General features: G+C 40.3%; 2 protein-coding genes across 2 annotated transcripts in view; one reads left to right on the forward strand and one right to left on the reverse strand.

Annotated features, from left to right (window-relative positions):
* tprb (translocated promoter region b, nuclear basket protein) lies at nucleotides 1-24,047 on the forward strand. The gene is made up of 51 exons (XM_059341143.1): nucleotides 1-160; nucleotides 547-651; nucleotides 1,105-1,178; nucleotides 1,636-1,732; nucleotides 1,843-1,946; nucleotides 2,101-2,265; nucleotides 2,524-2,616; nucleotides 2,786-2,866; nucleotides 3,237-3,324; nucleotides 3,484-3,624; nucleotides 3,738-3,841; nucleotides 4,195-4,392; nucleotides 4,503-4,610; nucleotides 4,735-4,961; nucleotides 6,291-6,454; nucleotides 6,605-6,747; nucleotides 7,263-7,411; nucleotides 7,522-7,684; nucleotides 7,831-7,965; nucleotides 8,051-8,191; nucleotides 8,444-8,612; nucleotides 10,137-10,303; nucleotides 10,883-11,035; nucleotides 11,198-11,314; nucleotides 11,507-11,710; nucleotides 11,911-12,098; nucleotides 12,306-12,453; nucleotides 12,729-12,866; nucleotides 12,997-13,128; nucleotides 13,286-13,416; nucleotides 13,556-13,757; nucleotides 13,849-13,995; nucleotides 14,096-14,294; nucleotides 14,391-14,584; nucleotides 15,275-15,348; nucleotides 15,436-15,629; nucleotides 15,759-16,049; nucleotides 16,452-16,606; nucleotides 16,699-16,779; nucleotides 17,082-17,270; nucleotides 17,400-17,555; nucleotides 18,961-19,054; nucleotides 19,470-19,624; nucleotides 19,791-19,859; nucleotides 19,989-20,077; nucleotides 20,458-20,567; nucleotides 21,028-21,126; nucleotides 21,317-21,473; nucleotides 22,502-22,623; nucleotides 22,737-22,832; nucleotides 23,907-24,047. Exons 1-51 carry the CDS (start codon nucleotides 10-12, stop codon nucleotides 23,954-23,956), a joined length of 7,101 nt encoding a protein of 2,366 aa, XP_059197126.1. The 5' UTR covers nucleotides 1-9; the 3' UTR covers nucleotides 23,957-24,047.
* The window catches only part of prg4b (proteoglycan 4b), a 13,890-nt gene continuing 10,927 nt past the window's right edge, over nucleotides 23,379-26,341 (reverse strand). Inside the window, exons 13-14 of the mRNA XM_059341144.1 lie at nucleotides 25,962-26,090; nucleotides 23,379-24,305 (exon numbers count right to left, since the gene is read on the reverse strand). Coding sequence (XP_059197127.1) covers nucleotides 24,187-24,305; nucleotides 25,962-26,090 — 248 coding nt within the window. The 3' untranslated portion in view covers nucleotides 23,379-24,186. The remainder of the gene's footprint in view (nucleotides 24,306-25,961; nucleotides 26,091-26,341) is intronic.

Here is a 26,341-nt window from a genome sequence, read left to right on the forward strand (position 1 = left end):
GTCGGAAAAATGGCGGCACTGCTGCTGCAGGAGTTGGAGGCTTCAGAGATAACCAAGTTACCAAAAACCATTCAAAACAAGCTTGAGAGGATTCTTTCGGATCAGCAATATGAAATTGATTCTTTGAAAGCACAACAAGAACAATTTCGGGTCGACAGCGGTAAGATAATTCGTAGTATTGTGTTCGCTAGTATTGCTAACTGTTTTGCTTTGCTCATCATGCTCGCATGCCGGTCAACAGGATACGTTAAAGTTAATAACGTCGCTTTGGACGTACTAACATATCAGCCTCACATTGTTTATTATTCCACGTGTCTTTTAATTACTTTGGAAATCTGTAGTAACGCTAATGCTAGGCAACACTGTAGGCTAACAGGTGCCACATTTTGACGCTAAAGCTAGCGTTAGCTAACCTACTGAGCTAAGGGTAATGTCAACAAAATGTCACTGAACAGTAGACTAAACTGCATTATGAGTTTATACTTGACATTTTTTTTTCCATTTTAACATTTTACGTTTGTGTTTCTGCTGGCTGTCTTCTCACAGAACAAGACTTCTTTGAAAAGGTGAAACAACTGACTCAGTGTCAGGAGGATTTTTTGTCCCTGACTCAAGAACACTATAAACTCAAAGAGGAGTCTAATAAGCAAGGTAAGCATGAATGTTACGCCCTAGTCTAGGGGTGCCTAGGACATAACATGAGAACGCCCCATCTCCTCCAACCCCAAGCAGCTCCAAGTATATATTGTTATATAATTAGTATATATTAGTATATATTGTCTTAGTATATATTGAATACATATATACTGCTAGTCTTCAGGGTGGACTAAAGTCAAAATAACAAACAATGATTCTGTCTAGGAAATAAGAACTAAAGCGTGGCCGGTTGGGATAAGAGGAGGATGAGGAAATGCCTACTGCCTGGCACACTCCTATTTGCAATTCAAAGACTTGTTTGTTTTTCTCAAAAAAGAGAAGCAAAAATACAGGTCACACACAGCAGTCTGCAAAAATGGCCGCAGTCATAACAGTGAATGTATTGCAATATTATATACAGATTTAATTTCAGCATGATATCTGTGTTCTTCAAATCTCCCCTTTTAGAGGAGGAAGTTAAAAGTCTGCGTGACAAAAACAAAGAATATGAATCCACTCAAGAAAAGCTGTCCTCAGAGCAGGTAAGGAGAACAAAATGAATAATCCCACAATTGGTTTCAGTCATATTACTATTTGGTTATATTCTCTTTCATGTCTCATGGAATTTATAATAATTAACACAAACTATGTTCATTGTAGTAATGACTTACTTGTCACAAATCGGGATATTTTATCAGTCCCAGAAATAGATGATGTCTACCCTTATTCAACCTGTCTCCTTATTTAGTGCAGCATTTCTGTGTATTCCAGATGTTAATACATGCCAGCATTTGTTGTATTCCATTTGATATGAACAAGCCTCTGTCTATACTAAATACTTTGAATGAAACAAATATGTTGAACTCCAGTTCTTGAACTGGTTGGGGTTATATTGAGCTCATCACATTTTCAAATATAATCAGCAAATTAATAGTGCTTGATTTGTAAGTGATACCAGCAGTCACTGTTGTTTAAATAATGTTTGTGGGTGGTGTTTAGACTTTGCTGTCAAAAGCCAAAGAGGAACTGGAGGCAGAAAAGCGAGAACTTTTGCGGACACTGGAGAGAAGATCCTTGGAAGTTGAACATTTAAATGGTATGGACAGTTAAATTAGTCAGAAGATATATGTCAAAACTTTTATTTCTGTTGTACATACTAAGCTTCACTTGAACATGGCACTAATGTTATTTCTGTTGCTCCACCAGACGACTTCAGGCAACTCAATGATAAATTGGTGGAAGTCAACACCTCTAAGATGACTCTGCAGATGAAGCTGGATGAACTTGAATCAGCTGAAGTCAACATAAAAGTGAGCTATATTGCTATATTTGCACTGATTAAATAATATGTCAATATCACATTTGTTTCTAGAGACAAGTGACTTTTTTAAATACTTTTATTTTACTGCACATTTATCTTAAAGAAAAGTAACTGAATAAAGTTGTGTTGTTTTATTGGTGCAGTACAAAGAGAAGCGTATGGAACAAGAGAAGGAGCTGATGAATGGCCAAGCATCTTGGCTGAATGAGGAACTGAAGGCTAAGAGTGAGGAACTGCTGTCCATGTCCCGACAGAAGGGAAATGAGATCCTGGAACTGAAGTGCAACCTGGAAAACAAGGAAGATGAGGCATGCCTCTTTTTTTATTAAAATATGTATGGTTATAAAGCTGAATGACATGGAGAAAAAAAATTGTTGGCAGTAACAATGAATGCAGTGATAACAATAGCATGACAATATAAACATCTATGTTATATCTTGAGCTGGGTGAGATGTGCTTTCACAATCTTAATGTCTTGAGTTTATTTAAGCACCCTTTTCAGTCATGAATGATTACAGTCGACTCCTTTGGTTATTATAAATATGTTTTTTGCTTGTGACTTTCAGTTGAACAGACTCCAAGACCAAGTGGCCAGTTTGAAGACTTCAAATGAGCACCTTCAGAAACAGAATGAAGACATAATTGGCAAACTCAAAGAAGTATGTGTGTGGTATTTCTAACAGCCTATCCCAAGTTTAATCCTGTCTTGGTTTACATAGAAACAAGAATCCATTATCCTCATATAATAAATATCCTGCAACAAGCTAAATAGTATTATAGCACCTGGTGTGATGTTTAATCACTGCAGCGGTTCTTTGCTCATTGCAGGCCAAGGAACAACAAGCCACCATGGAGGAAAAATTCAGAAACGAGCTGAATGCCAACATTAAGCTCTCTAATCTATACAAGGTATGTATATGTATGTTTCTAATGTAGCCAGGGGCAGCTGCAGCTCAGTTGGTAGAGGGGTCACCCGCTGATCAGAAGGCCGGTGGTTCGATCCCTGACCATGGCAGCCTACATGTCTGTAGGTGGCACCGTTGTAGGATAGCCTCAGCCACCAGTATGAATGTGTGTGTGAACGGGTGAATGAGCGCAGTCTGTAGTGTAAAGCGTTTTGGATAAAAGCGCTATATAAGTGCAGTCCATTTATATATTCATCTGTCTGTTTATTCCAAGAAATGTCAGTCCATGAATTTTTTTCACATTTTCAGTATATGCCGGTTATAGTCCATTTGCCAACATTTTGTCAACTCTAACTATGTTGTTCTGGTGGCAGGGAGCAGCAGGAGATTCTGAGGCAAAAAGTGAAGAGCTGAGTCAGGCAGTGGAGGAGCTGCATAAGCTGCTGAAGGATGCTGGAGAAGGTGCAAAGTTATAACAGATTGACAACCACTACCTTTCCATTACTTAGTACTTGTGTTCTTCCTAAATGGAGAGAGTCTGAATATGCTAAGAAGAAATTGTACTTCAATTTGGAGTTTCCTGTTGGTGTTCCCTGACATTTGCTCTGTTTACTGCCGCAGCCAACAAGGCCCTTGAGGAGAAGTTGCAGGAGATGAATGGTGCCACAGACAAGAGTGTTGCTGAGCTAAAGGAGAGAATCCAGGGTCTTGAGAAAGAGCTGGACAATGCAAATGAGCTGCTATCAAGTTCTAAATTTAGAGGTGCGTTTAGTTGATACCAGTACTTCATTGCATATAAAATAAGCCAAACTCAAGCCTGGTAGGGATTTTCTTTATGTAACCTGTGCTCTTTCTACTACTCCCTGAATGTCCAGGCCCTATTGGTACCACACCTGTGCTCACAGAAGAGCAAATGACAACAATGTCTCCAACAGCAGTCGCTGTATCCAAGATAAAGCCCGGCATGAAGCTGACTGAGGTATGTGTAACTTAATTTCAACAACCAATATCTTTATTTAGAAACTCAAACTAGGGTTTGAAAAAAGGCTGTTGTTGTTGTTTTTTAATACGGATGAGATGCAGTGGGTTTCCAATTTAACTTGATAAAATGAAGTCTATAGACCATATTACAGTTAAGCTTATGTTTGTTTTTAAACATCTCATTGTTTGATATATGCACCACAGAGGACTGTTGCAGTTCTTTCACAATGATTTGAAGACTTGCTTGTCATAATTGCTCAGTATTGAACGAACAGTGGCCAGAGTATGCAATGCATATATTTCCCTTTTGGAGTGTCTTTTTGTGATACAAGATGTGATTCGTATTTTCAGTTGTACACAGCATATGTGGAGAGTCAGGAGCAGCTGCAGCTGGAGCGATTGGAGAACAAGCGGGTCAACAAGTACCTGGATGACATTGTGCAGGAAGTCGAAGCAAAAGGCCCAATCCTAAAACGGCAGAGGGACGAACATGAGCGCATGCAGAAGTCAGTGGCCAGTCTTTCTGCCAAGCTGGAGCAGGCTGTTAAGGTAGGTTTAGTTGTATGTTCACTGGATTTAATTTTTTTCCATTTATTTACATTTCTGTTTTCCTACCACCATTTATTTGTTTGTGCTTCATGTATGTGTATTTACTTCAGGAGGTGCACCGTCTGCAGAAGGAAGCAGATGAAGCTAACAAGCGGTCCTCTGTTCTTGAAAGGGACAACCAGAGGTGTGAACTGCAGCTGGGAGACATGGCTCAGCAGGTGGGTGCTCACTCGACTCCAAAAGGATTCTCCTGGTTATTTTGACAAGAATTACAATGTTATCAGATTTCTTCAAATTCTTATTTTTTGACCCATCCTTGCTTTGTTTTATTTTTCCTGTCAGGTGCGTGTGCTGTTGATCGAGCTGGAAGAGGCTCGTGGAAACCATGTACTTCATGAGGAGGAGGTGAGCTCAGCCGACATCAGCAGCACATCAGAGGTGATCAGCCAACACCTGGTGACCTTCCGCGGTGTAGAGGAGCTGCAGAAGCAGAATCAGCGTCTTCTGGTGGCTCTCAGGGAGCTCGGTGAAACCCAGGAGAAGGAGGAGTTTGAGGCCACTGGCAATAGGTATGTTAGAATGGAAGCATATTTCTTTTTGTCTTGTCAAAAAAAACAATTGGTCAGATAACTGTTTTGTTGTTGTTGTTTGATGTCTTACTATCCATTGGCATCGAAACTGGGGGAAAGGAATGCTAAAGAACAAGAGTGCCAAGCATTAAAAACCTTTTAAAATTGCATCTCAACCTACATTTTAGATTGGTAGTCCCATCGTTAAAGTAACCAAAGATGTCAAACTATCAGCTAATAAAGATGATCTGTTACTAGGGCTGGGCGATATGGCAAAAAAAAATGAGCATGATATATTTTGTCATATCGTCCGATCTTTTTTTTAATTGTTTTTAAACTGCCAGTTTTAAAGCAACTGTACTGAAAACTAAAGAAACTATAGATTAGTTCAATATTTTATTAACATACGAAGTAAATAACAAAGCAAGAGATGACGGAGCACACACAGCCCAAAAACAGAGATAAATAAGATCACATTGCAGCAAGTGGGAAATTATATTAAAAGATATGTCATGTTGTGAACACTAATTACTCCTTCTATACACCACAGACCTATGTATTTTTTTTGCCTCAATGTGGTCCTAACATGGTAATCATTTAGCTAAAGAAAAGTTGTTGAAAAATTTGGGCTGTGTTGATCCATCTTTTAGTCTTTTTTTAGCCTTATTATAATAATATAATACATGTAGCATACGCCATGTTATAGCATTTTCAAGAAGTTAAAATGTTTTTGTCATGTCACACCTTTATCTCACATCTTGACATTTGTTACAAGGTCAAAGCCAAAGTTTTAAAACACATTTTAAATTTTATGGGCTAAATACAATACATAGGCTTTTAATACAATGGAGCCTGAGTCTGAATGGCTTAAATCAATTAGTTTCCTGAGTTTTTACAAAAATCGACTGGATTTTTATTTGTTTTACAGGGTCACTAAATGCAAAAGAAATATCAAAACAAATGTTTGCTTCCTGCCAAGTAAACACACAGAACAAAAACCATTTGTTTACACAAGTTTTGAATATTTCATTGCGCTGCTAGATCATAACAACACCTGAATATATATAAAAAGCGTAAACTTATTTGATTTAAAGATAGGAGGTACACTGTGGACATTGTTCTGTGAAGTACAGTTCTAAATATATCTGGTTGTATGTATATAAACAATATTACTTGAAAAAGCATAACTTAACATCTGTGTGTCACCTTCATGTCACCAACAAAACTTCCTCACATCCACATCAGCTCTATAACTATCTCACTTTCAGCACTTGCATCCATTTATTCAACTTTTTCATAACTATCCTTTGTAATGCCTGACTGTTACAGGCGTGGTGAGCTGGAGCAAAGTTTGGAGAAAGCCCAGTCGGAGCTAGACTCCCTGAAGGAACAGCGTGGCCAACAAATTAAGATGACTGAGTCCATTGTGAGGCAGAGGGACATGTACCGCATGCTGCTGGCTCAGGCAACTGGAGTCAACTTCCCACAACAAGGTAACAGCCAACAGATAAACCAACTTAAATCCTGTTTAATTTATGACAATGATCAATTTAAAGTAGTTCGGTTTTAGTCAGATGACATAGGCTTATAGTGTTGTGAGGATATTTCCTGTTTGGCTGAACATCCGAATGTTTTTCCTTAAGGTACACCACCCGAGGAGTTCTCCCTGACCTCCACCCCCCGACGCTCACCTGCAGCCATTCCCACCACAGGAACACCCACTGCACTTGTCTCCATGGCAGCAGAGTCTACTGAAGCCTTGGAGGCCAAGGCAGCTTTGCGACAGGTGAGCAATCGTCTATATAAGACACCTTCAAGCCTATGACTCTTACCAAGGCTACAGTCTGTGCACCCCATAGTGCATGTCAAGTAGTGCCCAACACGTGTTTCATAGGAATTAGTTACAGGCAATTTTTGCTTGATGGTTAATTTACTGCAAAGTACTCCCATGGCACTGAACATAGAAAGGATCAATATTTAATGTCATTGTCACTCACTTTACTGACATTTTCCATGTCTGCCACTAGATGGCAATGTGTCTTTATTGACCGATCTGCACTTACTTAAATGATATGGCCCAATGATTTTTTGATCCTAGAGAATTTATTGGACTGAAAATGGTTCTTGTGTCATTATTAGAAAATGTAATTCAGTGGTTCGATAGGGATGTGATTGGCACTAGTCAGACCCAGATTTCACTGAGGACCACCACTAGTTAACTTTTGACAAAGCATGGATTTCTCAGACAACAAAAACAAACCATTGTTGATATTAAATAAAAATGTCTGGTTGCATTTGCAGTTGCAGGAAGTGTTCTCCACCTATAAGAAGGAGCGTATGGAGAGCGACAAGGGAATGACGGAGCAGAACGAGAAACTCCAGGAGCAGCTCTCCGATCTCCACTCCCAGAATGCAAAGATATCCACCCAGTTAGAGTTTGCCTCCAAGAGGTAAGTTATTTTGAAAACCTTCTGGTTTTCTCAGCACTTCATATGTTTGAAGAATACACAGGAGAGCACAAAGGCAGCTAAAAAGAATGTCTGTCTCCCAACAATATCAGGTATGAGATGCTGCAGGACAACGTCGAGCGCTACAGGAAAGAGATTGCTTCCCTCAGTGAAAAAGGACAGAAGATGGCTGCTTCCACACAAAAGCATGAGCAGACCATCCACACTTTGAACGAAGATTTGAGAGCTGCCAAAGAGAAACTCAACATGGCCGAGGTTTGTCTTTCCTCCAGCAAGCTTCTCCTTTTTCATGGTGATGCTTGTGCTAAAGTTTGTTTTCTTTATCATTACGGTGAGGGGTATTACAGTCGTGCTTGATTTGAATTTGTGACTGAGCCACCTTATCTCCTCCTGTGTCTTAGGGCCGTGCTGAGACCCTGCGTAAGGAGAGGGACATGCTGAAGCTGGTGGAATCCAGGCTGAATCAGGAGAAGGAATCGATCATGGGCCAACAACAGAGTCAGAACCTGCTGCTGACCAACCTCCAGGCCATTCAGGTAATCTAAGAGTATGCAATTTGTCTGTCATTGTCTTCTGGAGACATAAACACAGTTCTAAATGATAACTGCTGTTTTATTCTAGGCCACCCTCGAGCGTTCAGAGACCGATACACGTCAGCGTCTAAACAGCCAGTTGGAGAAGCAGGAAAGGGAGATCTCCCAGCTGCAGAAGAGGCTGGAGCAAGAAGTTGAACAGCGCCACCTGCTCAGCAGAAACCAGGAAGTAAGCACAAAGTTGAATGTCCATCTTGTCTTCTGCTGGTATACAAAAGTGTTCCACCTCAATAATGTCTGCCACAGTCATGTCCAAAGGTGTTGTGGTCTACTAGTAATTCAGCTTTAAAGAACAATTTACTGCCCAGTTTAATCTTGGGCACACCCCCTTTACAAAGGATAAACATACGTTCAGACCCAGAATAACGATATTCAAGAATTCATCTGTTGCTTACTTCTCTTCTACATATTTTATGCATAGATTCAGCTGATGGAGGCGAAGAGGCAGCTGGAGCTACAGATAACATTACACCAGAAGACCAAGGAGCTGCTGAATGCTGCTGAGTTGGAGCTCAACACCCTCAGGCTGCAGCTCGGCAGCGGCGAAGCACGCCACATCCTAAGCACTCCAACCACTCCCATTATCAGAGGTTGACACAAGCACACAACTGCATTCCGGCAAACGTATAATACACAACAGCACCACACGCGGAGGAACCCATCCATGTACAGACAAATGTATAGCAGTTCCACTGGTTGTCATCTTAGCATGTGACCTCAAATTGAAACAAAACTATTTCTAGGTAAACATCACTGAAAGTTAAATTGTTTATGGCTTTTCTTAAAGTCACTCTGTGTAATGAGTGTTAACAACAATCACCATTTACATGCTGATTAACGGTTTTTGTAGGTTAATTACACAAATAAATTGCTCAGATTTAGTTGAGTCAATTCACCCCGTTTTAAACTTGACCTACTTCCTATTTTAGTATCTAGAATACAAGGATGCTTTGGTGTAGCTCATGTTCTGCCAGTTTATGTGAAACAGGATCCAGTAAAGGAGTAAAAGAGCCATTTTTTAGACATTATAAAAAGTCTGAGCCACTCTTTCAAATGTTTGTGGGTTTTAAGATCAGACTGTTAACAATTAGCCTGGGTATACCCATACTGCCTTGCACGCTCGATTTCATTTCGAACCTGCATGCAGTCTGGAAACTATGGCCGTTTCTTAGCCCTGTTTTAGGGATCCAATCACAGAACGGGGAGGGACGGCAAGACGATGACTCATACTACTAGACAGATGGAAGCTTGTATTTTTGTAGTTTTCTTACAGATCCAACATGGCTGCAGCAGACGCGAAACTCTCTTTCAATCTAGCTGTAGACAGTGTTTTAGATAGTTTAGAGCCAAAGTGTATTTTAAAAGAAGAACAACGTTTGACTTTACACTCCTGTTTCACCACGAAAAAGGATGTTTTAGCCTTGCTTCCGACAGGATTTGGTAAAAGCCTAATCTACCAACTAGCTCCGCTACCGCTCACTACTGTAACACCGGTGATCTCGCTACGAGCCGGGGGACAGCGGAGCCGCTGAGAGAGCTTGTCTATTGCCCATAAAATCAGTAGATGTGTGTGGCTGAATGACATGAGGGGGAAATAAGGCGTAAAAATAAATAATCTTGCAGAAAGCGAGAACTGGAGAAGCAAAGCAGCAAGCAACACTCTCTCACACACACACACCAACACTGCCGGTAGACTGTGAGCAGCCAGAGGCAGAACATGTTGCAGAAAAACGTTGCAGAAGCAGAATTGAGCATTTTAGTCTCAAAGTAGAGATGGGATAGTCTGGCTATGTAAACATCAATTTCTGTCACTCTACATACGTCATCTGGTATAACTGATACGATTGGCTAGGAGCTACGTACAGACGCTTATGATAGACATTCGTAGCGCCCAATAAACTGCTCTGGACGATCATAAACCACGGCCCGTCTACGGAGAAATGAATTGCTGGTGTCCAGACTATCATCATTTGTGATATAGTCTGCCGTTAGCCAGGCTAGTTAACAATGTAATTACTACACAATCCATCCTCCTTTCCTAAAATCACATACTAATTGTGCTGGTTATTAAATTTTATCTTTTTTCTTCTACCCCTAATTCTTCGTGCTTTCAGGACTGCCGGGTTCTGATCAGGAAAGAGAGGACTTACAGGGCCGCCTGCGGCTGGCTGAAACCCGGGCCGAGGAGCTGACAGAGAGCCTCAGGGCATGCACGTCCAGCGTGGAGCAGTACAGAGCCATGGCTCAGAGCCTGGAGGAGTCGTTGGACAAAGAGAAGCAGGTGCAAGACAAACCCAATGCTTATCAGTGTGTTCCTCTTCATAAAAACATTGACCGCAACCACAAAAACATTTGTTTCAAAATAAAACCTATTAATACTTGTATGAGCAATTACATGGTAAGCACATAAACATATGTTCCATTTACACACACCAGATCATGAAAGCATACAGTTTATATACAAAAACAGAGTGTATTCCCCCACATTATCAGCACAAACAACTTTAAAATGCAATGTTTCATTTTCAACAAAGTGAGGGCTGACATGCAGAAATCCATTGACATCACTATTGCATGAATTAATTTTTATATTCACCTGCCTACCTTCAGACCACACAAGGTTTGTCAGAAGTTGGTAGCATTGCTTTTGCCAGTGAAGCAAATTACTTCCATGTTTTACTATTTGTTTCTTTCTTCATCACAAATGTCACAACATTTTTTGTTACTAGAATCCTGATTTTCCTAATTACACACTTTTGTGCATTAGTATTTTTAATTTAAAACAAGCCAAACAAACATTTGGAAATGTTTAAACTTTTGGTGAAGACAATTGTTGTATTAAATGTTCATATTTGACCAGGTAACAGAGCAGGCACGCTCATCCATTGAAGCTCGTATGAAGGAGGCTGAGAAGCAGCATCACAGGCTGGAGGAGAAGGTTCTGGAAGCAGAGAAAGAGAAACAGAATTTGGAGGAGCAGAAGAGGAGAGCCCTGGCCTCCCTGGAGGAACAGGTATATTACAATTTTACATCATGAGGCATGTCTGGTACGCATATTGAGACACAATGCAGAGGATTACAGTTGACTATAATGTCACCCTACCTTCTGGTGTTTAGTTTTATTCGACATTGTACACGTAAGGACCTGTTAATTTTCTTGCTGTGTGTCTGTTAGCTGAACAGTCTTAAGAAAAGTCTCAGCAGTGCTCAGGCAGATCACCAGGCAGTGCTGCAGCAAGTGGCAGTAGCTGAAGCCCAGCAGAAGCAGGCTATACAAGACAGCCAGGAGCAGGTAAGCAAGTATTATAAAATTAAATGTAGAGAAATGTGAAAAACCTATTTATTGGATTGGATGTTTCAGTTAAGCTGACACAATCACCTGTTAATTTTATTAAAATGAAGTGAAGGTAGTTTGGTACTAACAAAAATGGTGAATTTTAATTATATGCAATGATTGTGTCAAACTTGTTTTCCCATTTCCAAGGCTAAGCTGGCAGCCGAAGCACAAGATAAGTATGAGCGGGAGCTGATGCTTCATGCAGCCGACGTGGAGGCCCTGCAGGCTGCTAAGGCTCAGGCCCTGCAGGCTGTGGAGCTCAGACTCCAACTGGATGAGAGAGCCCAGAGGGTCAGCGCTGAGCTGCTGGAGGCCAGGGTCTCTTGGGAGGAGCAGGAAAAGATCTTTAAGGTGATTTCATGGATGTTTAGGTGATGGCAGGAATGTGGAGTTTACAAAATCACAGGGACATCCATTAAAACCCAGAATAGACCTTTTAAATGGATTGGGTCACATTTCAAGGTCTCATGGTTATTTTTTCTCCAACAACTTACTCACAGTAAAAATAAGCAAATACGCGTTTGATCCTAATTTCTGTCCTCGTATTATAGGAGGAGATGTCGAAGATGGAGACCCGCCATGAGGAGATGCAGAGGCAGAACACACTCCTGCATGAGCAGATCCAGACGATGAGCAGCAAGATGGCTGAGAAGTTGCAACGTGCTGCCAGTGAGAGCCCCATGAACATCTCCCTAACTGAGGAGGGCAGATCTCAAGACCAAGTCCTTGAGATTCTTAGGTAATGCATGTTCGTGTAAATCACACAATGCTTTCTTGCTCTCCAGGAGTCTTGCATATATAATCTGTAGGAAAAAATAAGATAAAAGGTAAGTCATCACAATCCCTACTAGTGTGCTTGTTTGACCAATTATACTATCTATGGTCTCGTTCCTGTCATTCTATGTGTTTCACTGTTTCTGACATCCTTATTTGTTCACCATCCCAGATTTGTGCGTCGGGAGAAGGAGATTGCAGAGTCTCGATTTGAGGTTGCCCAAGGGGACAGTTTGCGTTATCGTCTGAGGGTGGAGCACCTGGAGCGAGAGCTGAAGGAGGTGCAGGACGGCTTGAGTGCTGCAAAGGAGAGGATGCAGGTCTGTTTCTAATTATTATTATTTTTTGTGAACTCCTGTCCACTAAAAATCCTATGTGTGGGATTTCTTTATCAGTCAGTTTGAGTTGAATGTTCGTAGGATAATTGTGAATCTCTTTGACATTTTAATTAATCTCTGTAAAGAAATCTATTTATTCACATTCCTCTAAGCAGGTCAAGGTGCTATCAAGAACTTTTTACTTAATGAAACGCTCTTAGTGATACCTTTTATAGATAACAAATGTGACTTAAAGACCAATGCTAATTCTATTCAAGGTGACAGCTAAGACCCTGGCTCAGCATGATGAGCTGATGAAGAAGACGGAAACGATGAGCATCCTGATGGAGTCCAACAAGATGCTGAGAGAGGAGAAGGACAAAATGGAGCAAGAACTGCAGCAAACCCAAGCTAAGGTATCACTTGGTTTAATAAAAGTGTAGTGTACCTCATTTTGCTGAATTTAAGACACGGTACCCAACCCTAATACACTCTGAGTGAACCTCAAAATCCAGACCATTTCAGCTGATCTTCTGTGTGTTACAGATACAAAAGCTGGAGTCAGACATCATGCCACTGAAGCAGGCCAACTCTGAGCTGAGTGAGAAGAGCGGCATGCTGCAGGCGGAGAAGAAGATCCTGGAAGAGGAGATCAAGCGCTGGAAAGCTCGGACCCAGGTCAGTGAAAAAGCAAGAAAGAAAATATTTAATAATAAGGGCAATTGTAAGAAGGGCAAATCTGTCATTAGAAAAGCAGATTATCTTGTGATGACTGTTTAATTGTTGTTTTATAATTTCACACCACTTATGCAGCACCATTTCTCATGTTCTTTAGAATTTGGTGAGCCAGCAAAAAGATTCAGATCCAGAAGAATACAAACGTTTGCACTCTGAGAAAGAGGCACATGTCAAACGCATTCAGCAGCTCACTGAGGAGACCACCAGACTGAAGGCAGAAGCTGTCAGGTAAGGGGTATTAAAAAAATGTGATAATTTAATTTTTATTGACCAGCAGATGAAGCTTTCACCTTTTCTTCTTTTTTTTAATTCAGTCCTACAGATTCTTTTCTTGGCACTTTAGCAATCTCTCAATTTCTCTCTACAGGACAAATAATCTAAACACAAGCCAGATACAGAGCTTGCGAGACAATTTGAGTAAGATAACTGATGAAAGGAATAAGCTGAATAAGGATGTGGAGACCAAGAACCAGGAACTCCAGGAAAAGGTGCGAACTATCACCCAGGTCAAGAAGATCGGACGCCGCTACAAGACTCAGTATGATGAACTCAAGGTGCAACATGATAGGGTAAGAGCCACTCCATTTTAAACATTTGCCTTAAACAAACTCTGTTGTTCTGGTTTGAGAAAATTAATCTTTCACACTGTGTTTACTCTAGTTGGTAGCTGAGGCTGCAGCAGGCCCAGCCCAAGAAGAGGAGGCTCGTCAAGCCACGGTTCAGGAGCTGCAGAGTCTCAGAGATGCAATGACTCAGGCTGAAGCCAGGAACAGAGAGCTGGAAGGACAGCTTGAGAACATCAACCAGGTTGAACAACAAGTCACAACCAAAACCTTTGACTGAACCGCCTACTGTAGTCTATCAGGCAGGACATTAATTGGTATCATGTCTTTCTGGCCTGTGGCAGGTGGTTGCAGAGCGTGAGACTGAAGGGCGTAATGCCCAGGAACAGTCCACCAGGCTGCAGGCAGAGCTGACCCGGTTGAGGCAGGAGCTGCAGGATAAAGCTACTCAGGAGGACACGCTGAGACAGCAGATGACTGACAAGGATGACAAGACCAGAAAGGTCATGCTTAATGCCAAGCAGAAGATCGGCCAGCTCAAGGGTGAGTGTTGCCAACATAATACCGCCAATGGACCTATGATAAATTCCTTAATTATGGATTTTATTTGAATCTCACACCTAAATGATTCATGTCCAGGCTCTAATGACCAGCTTCAGAAGGAAAACGAGGAGCTAAAGCAACAACGTGAGGAGCTGGAGGTGCGAGTGAGCGCTCTCAAGTCTCAATACGAGGGCCGCCTGAGTCGACAAGAGAGAGAACTGAGAGACCTGCGAGGACAGCAGGAGAGGCAAGAGCAGAGAGATGAGCCACCTGAGGCAGGACCCAGCAAGGTAAAGATCTGCTTTAAAACTCTCAAAATGTTTACAGAAAATACTCTATTAGCTGAAGCTCAACATGTTGCAGTGGTTTATTTACTAAAAAACCTGACGTCAAGAAAAGACATCTTTTGCAGTGTTGTACACAACAACTGTAGATGTTGTTTGTGAAGAGTGTGCTATGTCTACAAATGGTTGCAGCAGTATGAAATTTTCATGGTATGATAGCTGTCTCAGGAAATATCACGGTTTCGTAGTATCATGTTATTGGGTATTGCACAATTTGTATTATTATCATCAATTACAATGACCTTTTAAAAGAATAAAAACGGAAAATATTTTGAGTGGGTACGATGACTTTAAACCATTTTTAATGAATGTATATGCAAAAAGTCTACTTTTTTTATTTTCTTATTTTCATTTTCAATACCGTAGATAAGCAAATGTCCACGGTATGACAACTGTCAATTGTTATACTATGTATAAAGCAATACCAGTATGTTGCTGCAACCCCTAGTGTCATCATATGGGACAAGTGCTCCTCTGTCGGCAATGTCTTATATACATAATTAATAAGTTGATTAGATAGAATCAGAGCAGCATGTCAATCTACATTGTGACAAGTTTGTTGAAACTACAATATCATGACTCTCAGCATCTTGTTGGTGTCCATCATGTCTTTTGTCTTTCTATCCTGATGTTCAGACCCAGGAGCAGCAGAGGAGCACAGAGCAGAGACAGATCAGTCTGAAGACGACACCAGCTGCAGACAGGGGCAGGTATGATGCACAACCATACGTTTCTAAAAATGTACTTATGTAGAGTTATTATTCACATCCTGATCGTTGTCTCTTGCTCTTTGTCAGTGCCAGCACATCTGAGCCTCCAACTGCCAACATTAAACCAACGCCTGTGGCTACAGGGAGCAAGCAACCTGTCAATCCAGGAAACAAACCCACTCCGAGAGCAAGCATCAGGCCAATGATTACCCCAGCCACTGTACCCACCCCGACACCCACAGCTACTGTCATGCCCACCACACAGGTGGAGACCCAGGAAGGTAAGACATTAGCTCCCAATGTAGGAAACTGCCACAGGAGTGTTGGCCCTAAAGAGGGATAAGACCTTTTTCTTTTCATGTTTTAGATCTTAATAATTCAGCTTTCCGCTAACTTAAACTCCTCTACAGCCATGCAGTCGACTGAAGGCCCACCAGTGGAGCATGTGACTGTGTACGGCAGTGCCAGCGGCTCGGTGCGCTCAGCCAGCCCCAACGTTCAGACAACATTAGCGAGCCCCATGCTGACTGTACAGCAGACACAGACACAGGCCACAGCGTTTGTCCAACCGACTCAGCAGCAGAGCATGACCCATGCCGAGCCAGCCAATCAGGAGCCACCAACCGTGGTCATTGAGGCAACACCTAGCTCGCAGGTGGAATGGCCCTCAACATCCTCCACCTCCTCTGTGTTTGGGACTGGTGAGAAACTTTTTGAACATTTAGATGACTGTAGGTTTGTTGTGATTTGGATTTTTACATTTTAAAGAGACGAAGCAGAGGTATATGTGCATATTATAAAGAACTAATATCATGATCCTGTTTTGCAAATTTTGGTGAGAAAAAAAAAATCAGTGTGGTGTTGGTAAAGTACAGACGCTCAATTTAAGAATTGTGTTGTACAAGTTGGTAAACAAATACACTCACTCATAAAATCTATTCATACAAGGGTTTGTTTTGTTTTTTTAAAGAAAACATGCCTTCACATCGGCCAGTGTGGTTTGGGGTTCAGAGGGTTTCACCACTGTTTAGACATATAGTGATATTAAAAGAATATTTTAAACTCTGTAGGGAGTCTAAATAATATTCATGCCCTATGTCTAGTTTCAGCAACACCAGGCACCTCCTCCATGTCCAAGAGGCCTCGTGAGGAGGAAGAGAGCGCCACCATGGTCCCTGACACAGAGTCCACCCAGGAGGAAACCCCTCGGGCTCCTATATCCAAGAAGCTCCGCATTGTCCAAAGAGTGGGTCCCGAGGTGAGGAGGGGGGTTACAAAGACAATTTTATAGGCGTTTTTGTTGTTTTTAAATGATCTGAAAATCACGTAGATGTTGTGTGTTCTCCTCAGGAGGAGGTGGTTGTGGAGGACAGTGCTGAGGCTGAGGGGGTGGTGCCAACAGACAGTCAAGACGGTGCAGAAGCAAGCCAGGTAGGCCATCACTTAAAGTCATGGTTTCCACGGCTTCTTGAAAGTTTGGGGATTTTCGGGGGGCTGGATCAAGGCCTTTAAAGGTTTTTAAAACTGAAATAAATGGACCTGGGTCATTGAAATTGCTTTGATTTGTATATTTTATGCAAGAATGAAAATTTGTAATACAGTGTAACGGGCAGGATTAATGGGGTAATTACTTGTTGGTACGGCATATATCACACCTTTCTTATGGAAAATGTTAGTTTGTCCAAATTAGAAGAATGCATGTTGTTCATAGTGTCCATTTTTCTGCCCTGCAGACAGAGGAGTTTCCAGTACTGGAAGAAGGAGATGAGGGAGCAGCCTCACAGTCCATTATGACAGATCAAGAGGTCACCCTGACCCAAAGTGAAAACCCTGAGAGGATGCAGTTGGAAGTCATCGTCATAGTTACAGACACAGAGAGTGAGGATGACCAGGAAGAGGAGGAGGAAGAGGAAGAAGAGCAGGTAGGGAGTTTCTGTCAAGTGTTTGAAAGCTGAATGTAAAGTGGCATTACACACCAGTCAGAATTTGTCTTTAAAATTAAAAAAAAATTGTTTCCCTGCCAATTATGATTTAATCACTGCCCAATGTAGGACTACGATGAGGAGGAAGAAGAGGAAGAAGAAGGGGAGGAGGAGGAGGATGAAGAAGATGAGGAGGAAGATGACGGCGAGATGGGGGAGGAAGGAGAGGACAGCAACGATGGCAGTGGAGAAGACAACGAGGCTTATGAAGGAGATGACACAGAGGTCTGATTACCTATGACACACAATCTTGTTACAGTTACAACTTTGACCTTTTTATACATCTGCACATACACCCACCGCTTTCACATCCAGCGCACCACGTTAAACCTTCCCACGCTTACAGTCTGTGCGAGCTGGAAAAGGTACATGAAGCTCACTCAGTTTTTCCACGCTGTTTTCATTTCACTGTCACATGCGTTTATGCCTCTGTGTCGTAACCTTCTGTCTGTGTGAAAGCTGAGTGTGTGTTGACTTTAGTTGTTTACTTTTTGACTCTTGGTTGCGCATGTTCAGTGGGATGAGTCACTGTCTGCAAAAGGACAGTTAACGGTCTTTCACTTTTGACCTACACGTTTGAAAGTTGTTTGTAGTGGGCAATCTGTAAACCACTGTCCTGTGAGTATGGGTAGGGGTTTTACATTAAATAATGTATTGATAACTTGTGAAGACAGTTGTTAGAAGAAAAAGGGCCAATGTTTTATTACTAAGCCTTTAAAATCGAATTGGTATATGTCATTATGAGACACTTTGGACAAGGAATGGTAGTAATTAACATTTAACCGACAATAAGTATTAATAGATCAAAATTCTATCAGTTAAACATTGTATTATTAGAAAATACATTTTAAAACACTGAAATATACTGACACGCAAATTACTGTGCTACTTTTATAGTCAAATTATATCTTACATATATATTTAAGGAACATATCCCATCTATAGTCCCCAAACACAAAATCATCTTAATAAAGATGTTGATCTTTTTAGAAATAATTTTATTTGTTGCAGTGTTGTATTTAAAATATTCTATCTTGTTTGTTTGTGAGCTTTAAAAGGTTTTGTTTTGTTTTGTTTTTTGAAGCAGCAGCACTTATAAGACCCTCTAATTTGTAAACAAGAAAAACTCAAAGACACACTGAGTCCAAAGAATAATAAAGACATGTGGAATGTAATTAAGCAGTTAAACAAGGTGTACAGATAGATCATAAACTACTGGTTTTGTCCAATTTGAAATTGTTAGAATATATAGGTTTGCCTGCTGTCCGTGTGGGTTTTGCGTGGGTCATTTTAAACAAATACATATGGAAGTATATGGGTGTTTTTACTCTTTTTTTTTTTTTCTTTTTTTGGCCTTTTCTGAAGGGCATCTTTGTTCCATATAGAGAGGAAATTAATAATAATCTGTATGTGGTGCTCTGCCAATACATCCTGGCATCTATAGTGTTTTCCCATAACTGGCTTCCACCAATCCTCCCAAATGGTTTTTCCTTTTTACTTATCTCCACATTTCCTCTTTTTCTCACTTTACTTTTTTATTTTTCCCCTGTTGAACTTCTTTAAATTCCCCTTATGGTTTTCTCTTTCACCCATTCTCTTTATTGTTCCCTTGTGTTCTTTTGTTTCTCAGGGAGCTGATGTAATGGACCCGGGCACAGAGACAGAGGAGAGTCTGGGGGCGTCTGACTCCACCCAGAGACCCGCAGATTCCCAGACATCCAGCTGTAAGATCCAGGAAACCATGTCAAGCGCACATACGTAGATCCACCTCAGACTCTCCACATGCGCTCACAAACTGTCCCGCCATCCAATTAGTTATCTGACATATTACGATGACTGAGAAAGATGTAATATGTTGTTGTCTGTCTGAAGGAAAGCGTGGTATATGTGTTTCCAAAAAAAAAAAAAGTAATTTCCAGGAAGGTCTCATTAAGGATGCTTTACTTTCAGAATGAAGCTGATGTTTGTTATTTTTGGCCCCATATAGCTAGGGATCAACATAAAAGTCAGCTTGAGTTATTAGACCAGTGAGGGGCTCATGATTGAAAAAGTTAGGCAACCAGCCAGATTGTCAAATTATTATTTTTTTCAAATTAAATGGACCTCTGTTTATTTGAGCGTTTTCAACTGTTGTTTCAGTCGAGGGCAGTACGATGGAGTCCTTCTCTACAGAACAACCAATCACAAGCTCTGGTACACGGATGCCCCAGTCGCCACGGAGACCAACACACCAGATGCCCCCTCGCCTGAACATCACCCCGACATCAGATCTGGGACCACCTGCTCAGGTTCAGGTATGAAGGAAGAATAATCTGGAGTTTACTTTAGATAAAGACTATTGTTTAGGGGTTTTTTTTAGTGTCATTTTTATGCAAATGTACTCTTTCACTGTATTGAATGTCATCTCTGTGTGTAAATCATGTAAAACTCTAATCAGTTTTGTAAAATGCAACTTCACAGCGTATCCCAGTCCGCCGTCAGTCGGTGGGCAGAGTCCCTCAGCTCACCTCCGGAGTGCCGAGCAGTTCTGTAAGTCCTTTATAACATTTACAGTCATCGCATAGTTTATACAAATGTTCATATGAAAGTTCTGTGTCTGTGTTTCTTTGTGTGTGCATGTTTGTATCCAACACTTTTCTGCCGTCTCTCCCTCTGCAGCAGCACTTCTATGACGATGATGACAGGATGGTTCCCAACACTCCCACTCTGGTGGTGCACCGCTCTGATGGGTTTGACCAGGCCATCCAGTAAGTCTCACATACACGGACACAGATAAGAAAGTCAGATTGTCCAGGAACCATATAAATGAATTCTGTGTTTATTACACATACATGATAATATATGATTATTGCTGGATATTATTGATATTATATAGTGTCTGGTTATAATTGTTTTCAGGGTAAATTCTATGCTTTGTAGGTTTCCTTTTTGAATATATAGCTTTTAGTTTATGCAGAAACATGTAGCTAAAACATCTAACTTTTAGATAGCTTTAAAACCTTCATACTGACCTCTACATTATTTTCAAGGACATGTTCCTTTTGTTTTTATAGACGCATTAGTGAATATTAGTTATATAAACAGGAAATGTGTTATGGCGCTCAAACACTTGTTTTTGTTTTGTTAGTTCTCCTCAAGTGGCAGGTGTGCCTCGCTTCAGGTTTGGTGCTTCTGACGAAGTGCCACAGACCAGCTCGTCCTCGCACTCTGACCTGGGACAGCTCGCGTCTCAAGGAGGTATTCCAACACTCACGCCTCTTTTTCTTTCTTTTTTTACCACTGCAACATATAAGTCCTTCACTTCTATGAAAACGGCATAATCATGGCTAGAAGTAGGGTAAACTCAAAAATGTCTTTCGTGCAGTATTAATACACATATATATACAGTAATAATGCTATGAATCATGAGAACAGAATACATGTAAGAATTTCTTTGATACCTTATTTTAAGAAATTAAATGACTTGGAATCTATATACAACATTTTCCAAGTGCCCACAAGTGTAACCAATATTTTAAAATAAAAGGGGTCTCCTCATTATATACATAATGGACAATTTACATGTTTACAACCTCTACGTAACCTATTTTCTCCTCTCCTCTGCTCTGAAAGAAGCCTGCAGTTCAGTTGTTGAAGGTTTTTTGTTTTTTGTTTTTATTTACACAAAGTGAAAGCCTTTTTTTCTTGTCATTTTTAGGTCTTGGGATGTTTGAAAGCCCCTTGTTCCTCGCAAGTCATGAGGAGGAGTCTGGTGGGCGCAGCGTTCCCACTACACCATCACAAGTTGGAGCACCAGGTATCTGCTTCTGTCTCAGTCAGTCTGATGTAAAATTATCTGTCCTGTTTATCTATAGACCTTTTCATCAGCATACTTACTTTCTGTTTGTGATCTGTAGGCTGCATGGATAGTGTCAGATTTGGTAGTGCTATCATATGATTAAACTAAATCACTGAGTATGTTTTTTTTTTATGTTTTTCTCTTCCAGTAACTATCTTCTCAGAGGCAGCACAGTCTGACACCACTGAGCACGCATCCCAGTCTGTTCCCATGGTGAGCACGTCCACATCAGGCCTGGTCGTGCCAGGAGCAGCCGGCACAGGGGAGGACCGAGACGACGTCTTCCTGGAGCCAGACAGTGATAGGTGAGGCTCCTCTCTGCTGTTGGCCAATCTATCATGTGCTTTTTTCCCCCCTTTTGGCTGCTGTTGGAATTCACACGTCTGGCCATTAACAAGCCCACCCCTCTCCTTTCACTGCAGTTTTCATTATTTGTTGACATGTAGGCTTTATGTCAGAAATGTTCTTTATTCATAAAATATCTGTTGCTCTGCTCCACTTTTTGAATCAATAGCTGAATCAAATATGAAACTTGATTGTATAAGTTAGCAGTTGTCTTCTATATATGTTTTTACAGGTCATTTTAAGACTGCATGACTATTGCTCAAGATGTGTTTAAAAGGTCATATAAAATGCAATAAATCACAGGTACAGTTTAGCAGCTCCACCCCATCTTTCTGCTTCAACAGACCCCCACCTTTGTCATAGTGTTACTTCACCATATACTAACTAAACAGAATCCATTCCTTAAACACTTACATGTACATATAAATAAATTTAAATGTGGCACAAATCGTGATAGACTGCAACACAAAAAAATACAATATATAATAAAGAATAAGAAGTCGAAAAAATGTGCATAAATTTAATTTACACTTAGATAAATAAATAATAAACTAATAATGGTTAGTTATAAAAACTACAATACAATATTGGTGGAATTCAGTACACGCTAGTTTAACTAAGAACATTTATTCAACTACTGTATTTCAGGATAGATTTTTGCTACTTTTATTTTTGCATTTCCATCTAATTTAAAAGTGTATTTTGCAGGAGTTTCTCCAAACATTAATACCGTATCTTCATCACCACATACTGTATATAGTATAATCATATACCGGTGAAAAGACAGGAAGCTATGACAGTATTCAAAAACAGATACAGAAGGTTCTGTGGATATTTCTCAAATATGGTTTTAAATATTGATTGCCAGAAAGTTCTTTGTTTCAGGCATCTGTGAAGGGTGGCTAGTTCTTTCCTGCATGGGTCACACATAAGATGAAATTGCTGTTTACTTTGCTCAGATCTTATGCATGTTGTGTGTTTATTTCAGGACCAGTGGAGAAGTTTCTGTAGACCTGGTGGTGTCACAGGGAGATATGGAGGAGCCAGGCCAGCAGTCTGACAAGGCCAGCCTCCCCTCCGCCAACCAGGAGCCCTCCTCCAGCTCTGCAGGTGCAGTGCAGCTACATGCAGTGCAGATCCCGCCTCTGAAGGAGAATTTATCTCAGTATGTATGTAAATAGTGTTCATTTCTGATTGCTGTTTTTTTTTTTTTTTAAATCTAGATACAAGTAGTGCTCAACCGAAACCCTCTAGACCTGGACCCAGCAGACAGCTGCAGCGCTGGCCAGAGCACCGCGGTGGCCGCATGAAGAGAGGAGGTAACACATGAGGGCACACGCACAAACTGGGCGGTCATGAAACTAATATTGCTCATGAGCTTGAAATGGTTCCAGACCTAAAGTGGCTTTGGGTTTATTTAGTCAGTGGCTCATTTTCAACTTGTGAGAGCTGGACAAAATAACATACTTTTATTGGAGTTAGCCACATAAGAAGGCTTTAACAAATGGATTATACACTTTTGTTCATGATATGTTGTAAATGAAAGCAATAGTAGTCAATTTAAAAAAAGAATGGAATAAAATAAAAACATCAGCAACGCAGTAAAAAGCTGCATCCACAGTGAGAGGTCCGGTTTTCTCTCAGAAAAGTGACACCCCTTGTTTGACAGTACAAGTACTGTCTGCTCAAACAGCCAGCACACTAACTGTGATATTGACATCCATTGTTGGAAGTCCAGTCGGGGACCTTTCTTGTACATTATGCCACGTCTCTTCAGCATAAAGCCAGATAGTATCACACTCAGCCAGTTCATTTATCTTTGATTCGAATAAGCAGCAGACTTCCAAACACACGTTTAAAACAACACTTCCATGTTTATTTAAAATCAGATCACACATTAGATTTCCAGTTTTGTTTCAGACAGAAAAAAGAAAAGAAAATATAATTGTTGTTTGATGAATGAAATTACTTACTGAAACTAACTTATTTTTCACGTTTCTTGGCAGCTATTTATGTTACGTTATGTTGTAACTATATAAAAATGTCAATCCTATGTTATAACTATTGCGATATTGTGGAAAAAAAAGAGAGCGGCACTCATTACAGCAATATTTATGTCAATTGTTCTGATCGAACCACAGGTGTGAGATGTGATAACATGGAGTGTACAACCATAGGCTTTACCTAGTGGTTGTTTCATATAGTCTATTTATTTATTCTTTATCCGGATATGAAATGACCTATATCAAGCTCAAAGATTTTACCCCTGGTGCTCACAAGTCATTTGTTTCATTTTAATTACCCGTCTTAACATTTAATACACGTTGGTGCATTATAATTAATTTATATCTTTTAAATCTTTCTTTAAACAAAAGTATTTTCTGTCCCAACAGGCCAGGGGTTTCCTTCTCGGGGTGTACACGGGAGACGATTCGCAAGATGAAGAACTCGTCAGAAAACGTGACAATGAGAACTTAAAAACATATTTTCCAATCAGTGTGTTCAATTGCTGTAATCAGCCTTGATAATGTTCCTGATACTGTTTTAAAGCTTTCAGTTTTGTTTTTTATTGTTCTTGTAAAGTACCTTTTTGTAATCAGTCCATGCTGAAGCAGTGTGTTGTATGAAGAATGTAATAAACTTGAAAACTAAGGGGGAAAAGCCTTTGTTTCATCAGATGTTCTTTGAGCATTTGAAGAAGTTGTTGCTTTGAGGTGATGTGTTGACTGAAGGAGGAGGAGGAGGAGCAACGACGGGACGTTCACCATTCATCCTCACATTGTAGGATTTGGCTGCAGAAGAAGCAGAACGGTTCATTTAGCATTTTAATATATTCAGGATAATACTTTTTATCCGTCTGCATGCCAGTTTCCATTTTAGTAAACATGAATTTGGAGCGAGCAGAATCTCATGCATCTTCAAACAGTCCTGACCTCAGAGTTTTCAGGACATTAACTTGGACAGCTTCTGGCTGCAGCAGGACATAAATTTAAAGGGCTCAAGTGTTTTTTGAATGACATAAACGACTAGACGGTAAAACCCTCCCAACATGACACATTACTGCGGGTTTTAAACTATTTTACTCAGGAATTATAGAATTCTTTTAGATGATGGTTATTAAAATCAAAATGGAATCTTCTACTGTGCTTACTTCTTAAGAAACTTAAGCTGTAGGTGAATGGAAACTACCCTAAATGACCTTTGCATCTGCCAAATGCCCCACCCCTCCCTGCACACACCCTCACACACATGGTCCTCGTTATGCATGACATGCATAAGACAGACATGTTGTGAATGTATAACAAAAGTGTTAGTGCAGACCGAAAAGTGAAGGATGTTTTGCTCTTTTGAAGATGAGCAATTAAATATTTTTGAAGGAAGCCATCTTTAAACTACAATTACTACTTAACAACCTCCATCTTTTATTTCACTCACTAGGGTGTGAGATGAGCTAAGCCAAAATAAAACCAAAATTTTCCTCTTAAGTAATGACTAATTTACTAAATTTTGGCCTTGATGTGCAAAACGCAGAGCTTGTAACTTGTTTTCCAAAATATTTCCCTAACACTAAAGTGATTTTAAAATAAAACTGAATCCACTCTAAACCTCTTCAAAGGACAGATAAGACTATAATTTACAGGGAACAAATGCAACAGATCTTTTTACAGTCTGAAAAACAATACTGTGAAATGAAAAAGTAAAATATAAAAAAAAACCACTTCAATCACTTCAAACATTTTGCTTTTTTGTGTGTGCAAAGTTTCTGAATTGATGTGATGGTTTGAAGGAAAGCAAAAGTAACTCTGTGAAATAGTTATGTCATTAAAGCCTTTAGGCTCGTGATTCATAATTAATGCATATTTTGATATTCATATTGCTTTGAGGTGTACGGCAGGTACCAGGGCGCTAGAAATGCAAATTTGAACCAAATCCAACAGGAGCAGTTTTATTTTGCACTTTTCTGCCTTTTGTTGTGGGACAACATATGGATCCACTTCTTCAATATTTTCTGCATAAAATATTTTCTTACGGCTATCCATTTCATGCATTTTTATTCTCCCTCTGGTATGGGTGTCTAAAAAACTAAAGCCCTTTTGAAGATTTGTGCCTTTACTAACTTTGGCCGCCACAACCTTTGAAATCCAAATTCTACCCCTGGTTAGTAGCAGTTATTTTCCAGTAGTGATTAAGCTGCTGATAATTTTCTCAATCATCTGGTCTATAAAATGTCAAAAGATAATAAAAGATGTCCATCCTAGTTTCTAAAAGTCCCACATGCTGTCTTTAAATGTCCTTTTTTGTTTGTCGAAAACCAAATCTGTTTCAAAATTAAATAAAAGCAGGATATCTCCATATTTTACAGTCTGAAAGTCTGACATTTTTGCATGAAATTACTTTTATGATTTATCAGTTACCAAATTATAAACTCCAATGAAGACATGACTTACATCTTGAGAAGACGTAGTACTTATATCCCTCTGGTTCTCTGTTGTTTGGGACGGACACAGCGGCTGTGATGGTGGTGGGGAAACCTCTCCAAGATGTCCGGATGTTGACAGCCGGCCCGAGAGTAGACACTGGAAACAACAGAGTAAAGAAGTTAAATTCAACAGTTGCAGTCCCACAAACAGTGCACAGACAACTTATTTCCACTTATTTAAAAACTGGACGTCCCTGCCCCTCTCACCTCCACACATGCAGGACTCACTTTTTCAGAGTACGTGTTGTAACTCAAATAAAACATGTTTACATGAGTTACAGCAAATCTGTTAAAAGGCTCAGCAAAAACCCAGTACACCCATCATGGCTACATTTACACAGGATCACT

This window comes from Centropristis striata, chromosome 9 (genome assembly GCF_030273125.1).
Source record: "Centropristis striata isolate RG_2023a ecotype Rhode Island chromosome 9, C.striata_1.0, whole genome shotgun sequence".
Classification (NCBI taxonomy): Eukaryota; Metazoa; Chordata; class Actinopteri; order Perciformes; family Serranidae; genus Centropristis; species Centropristis striata.

Excerpts from the sequence above, each read along its gene's own strand:
- tprb (XM_059341143.1), top strand. The coding sequence starts at position 10 with ATGGCGGCACTGCTGCTGCAGGAGTTGGAGGCTTCAGAGATAACCAAG. Across the intron at positions 6,748-7,262 it reads CCAAGGCAGCTTTGCGACAG|TTGCAGGAAGTGTTCTCCAC; the intron begins GTGAGCAATCGT and ends TTGCATTTGCAG. Across the intron at positions 13,417-13,555 it reads CTGAAGGCAGAAGCTGTCAG|GACAAATAATCTAAACACAA; the intron begins GTAAGGGGTATT and ends TTCTCTCTACAG.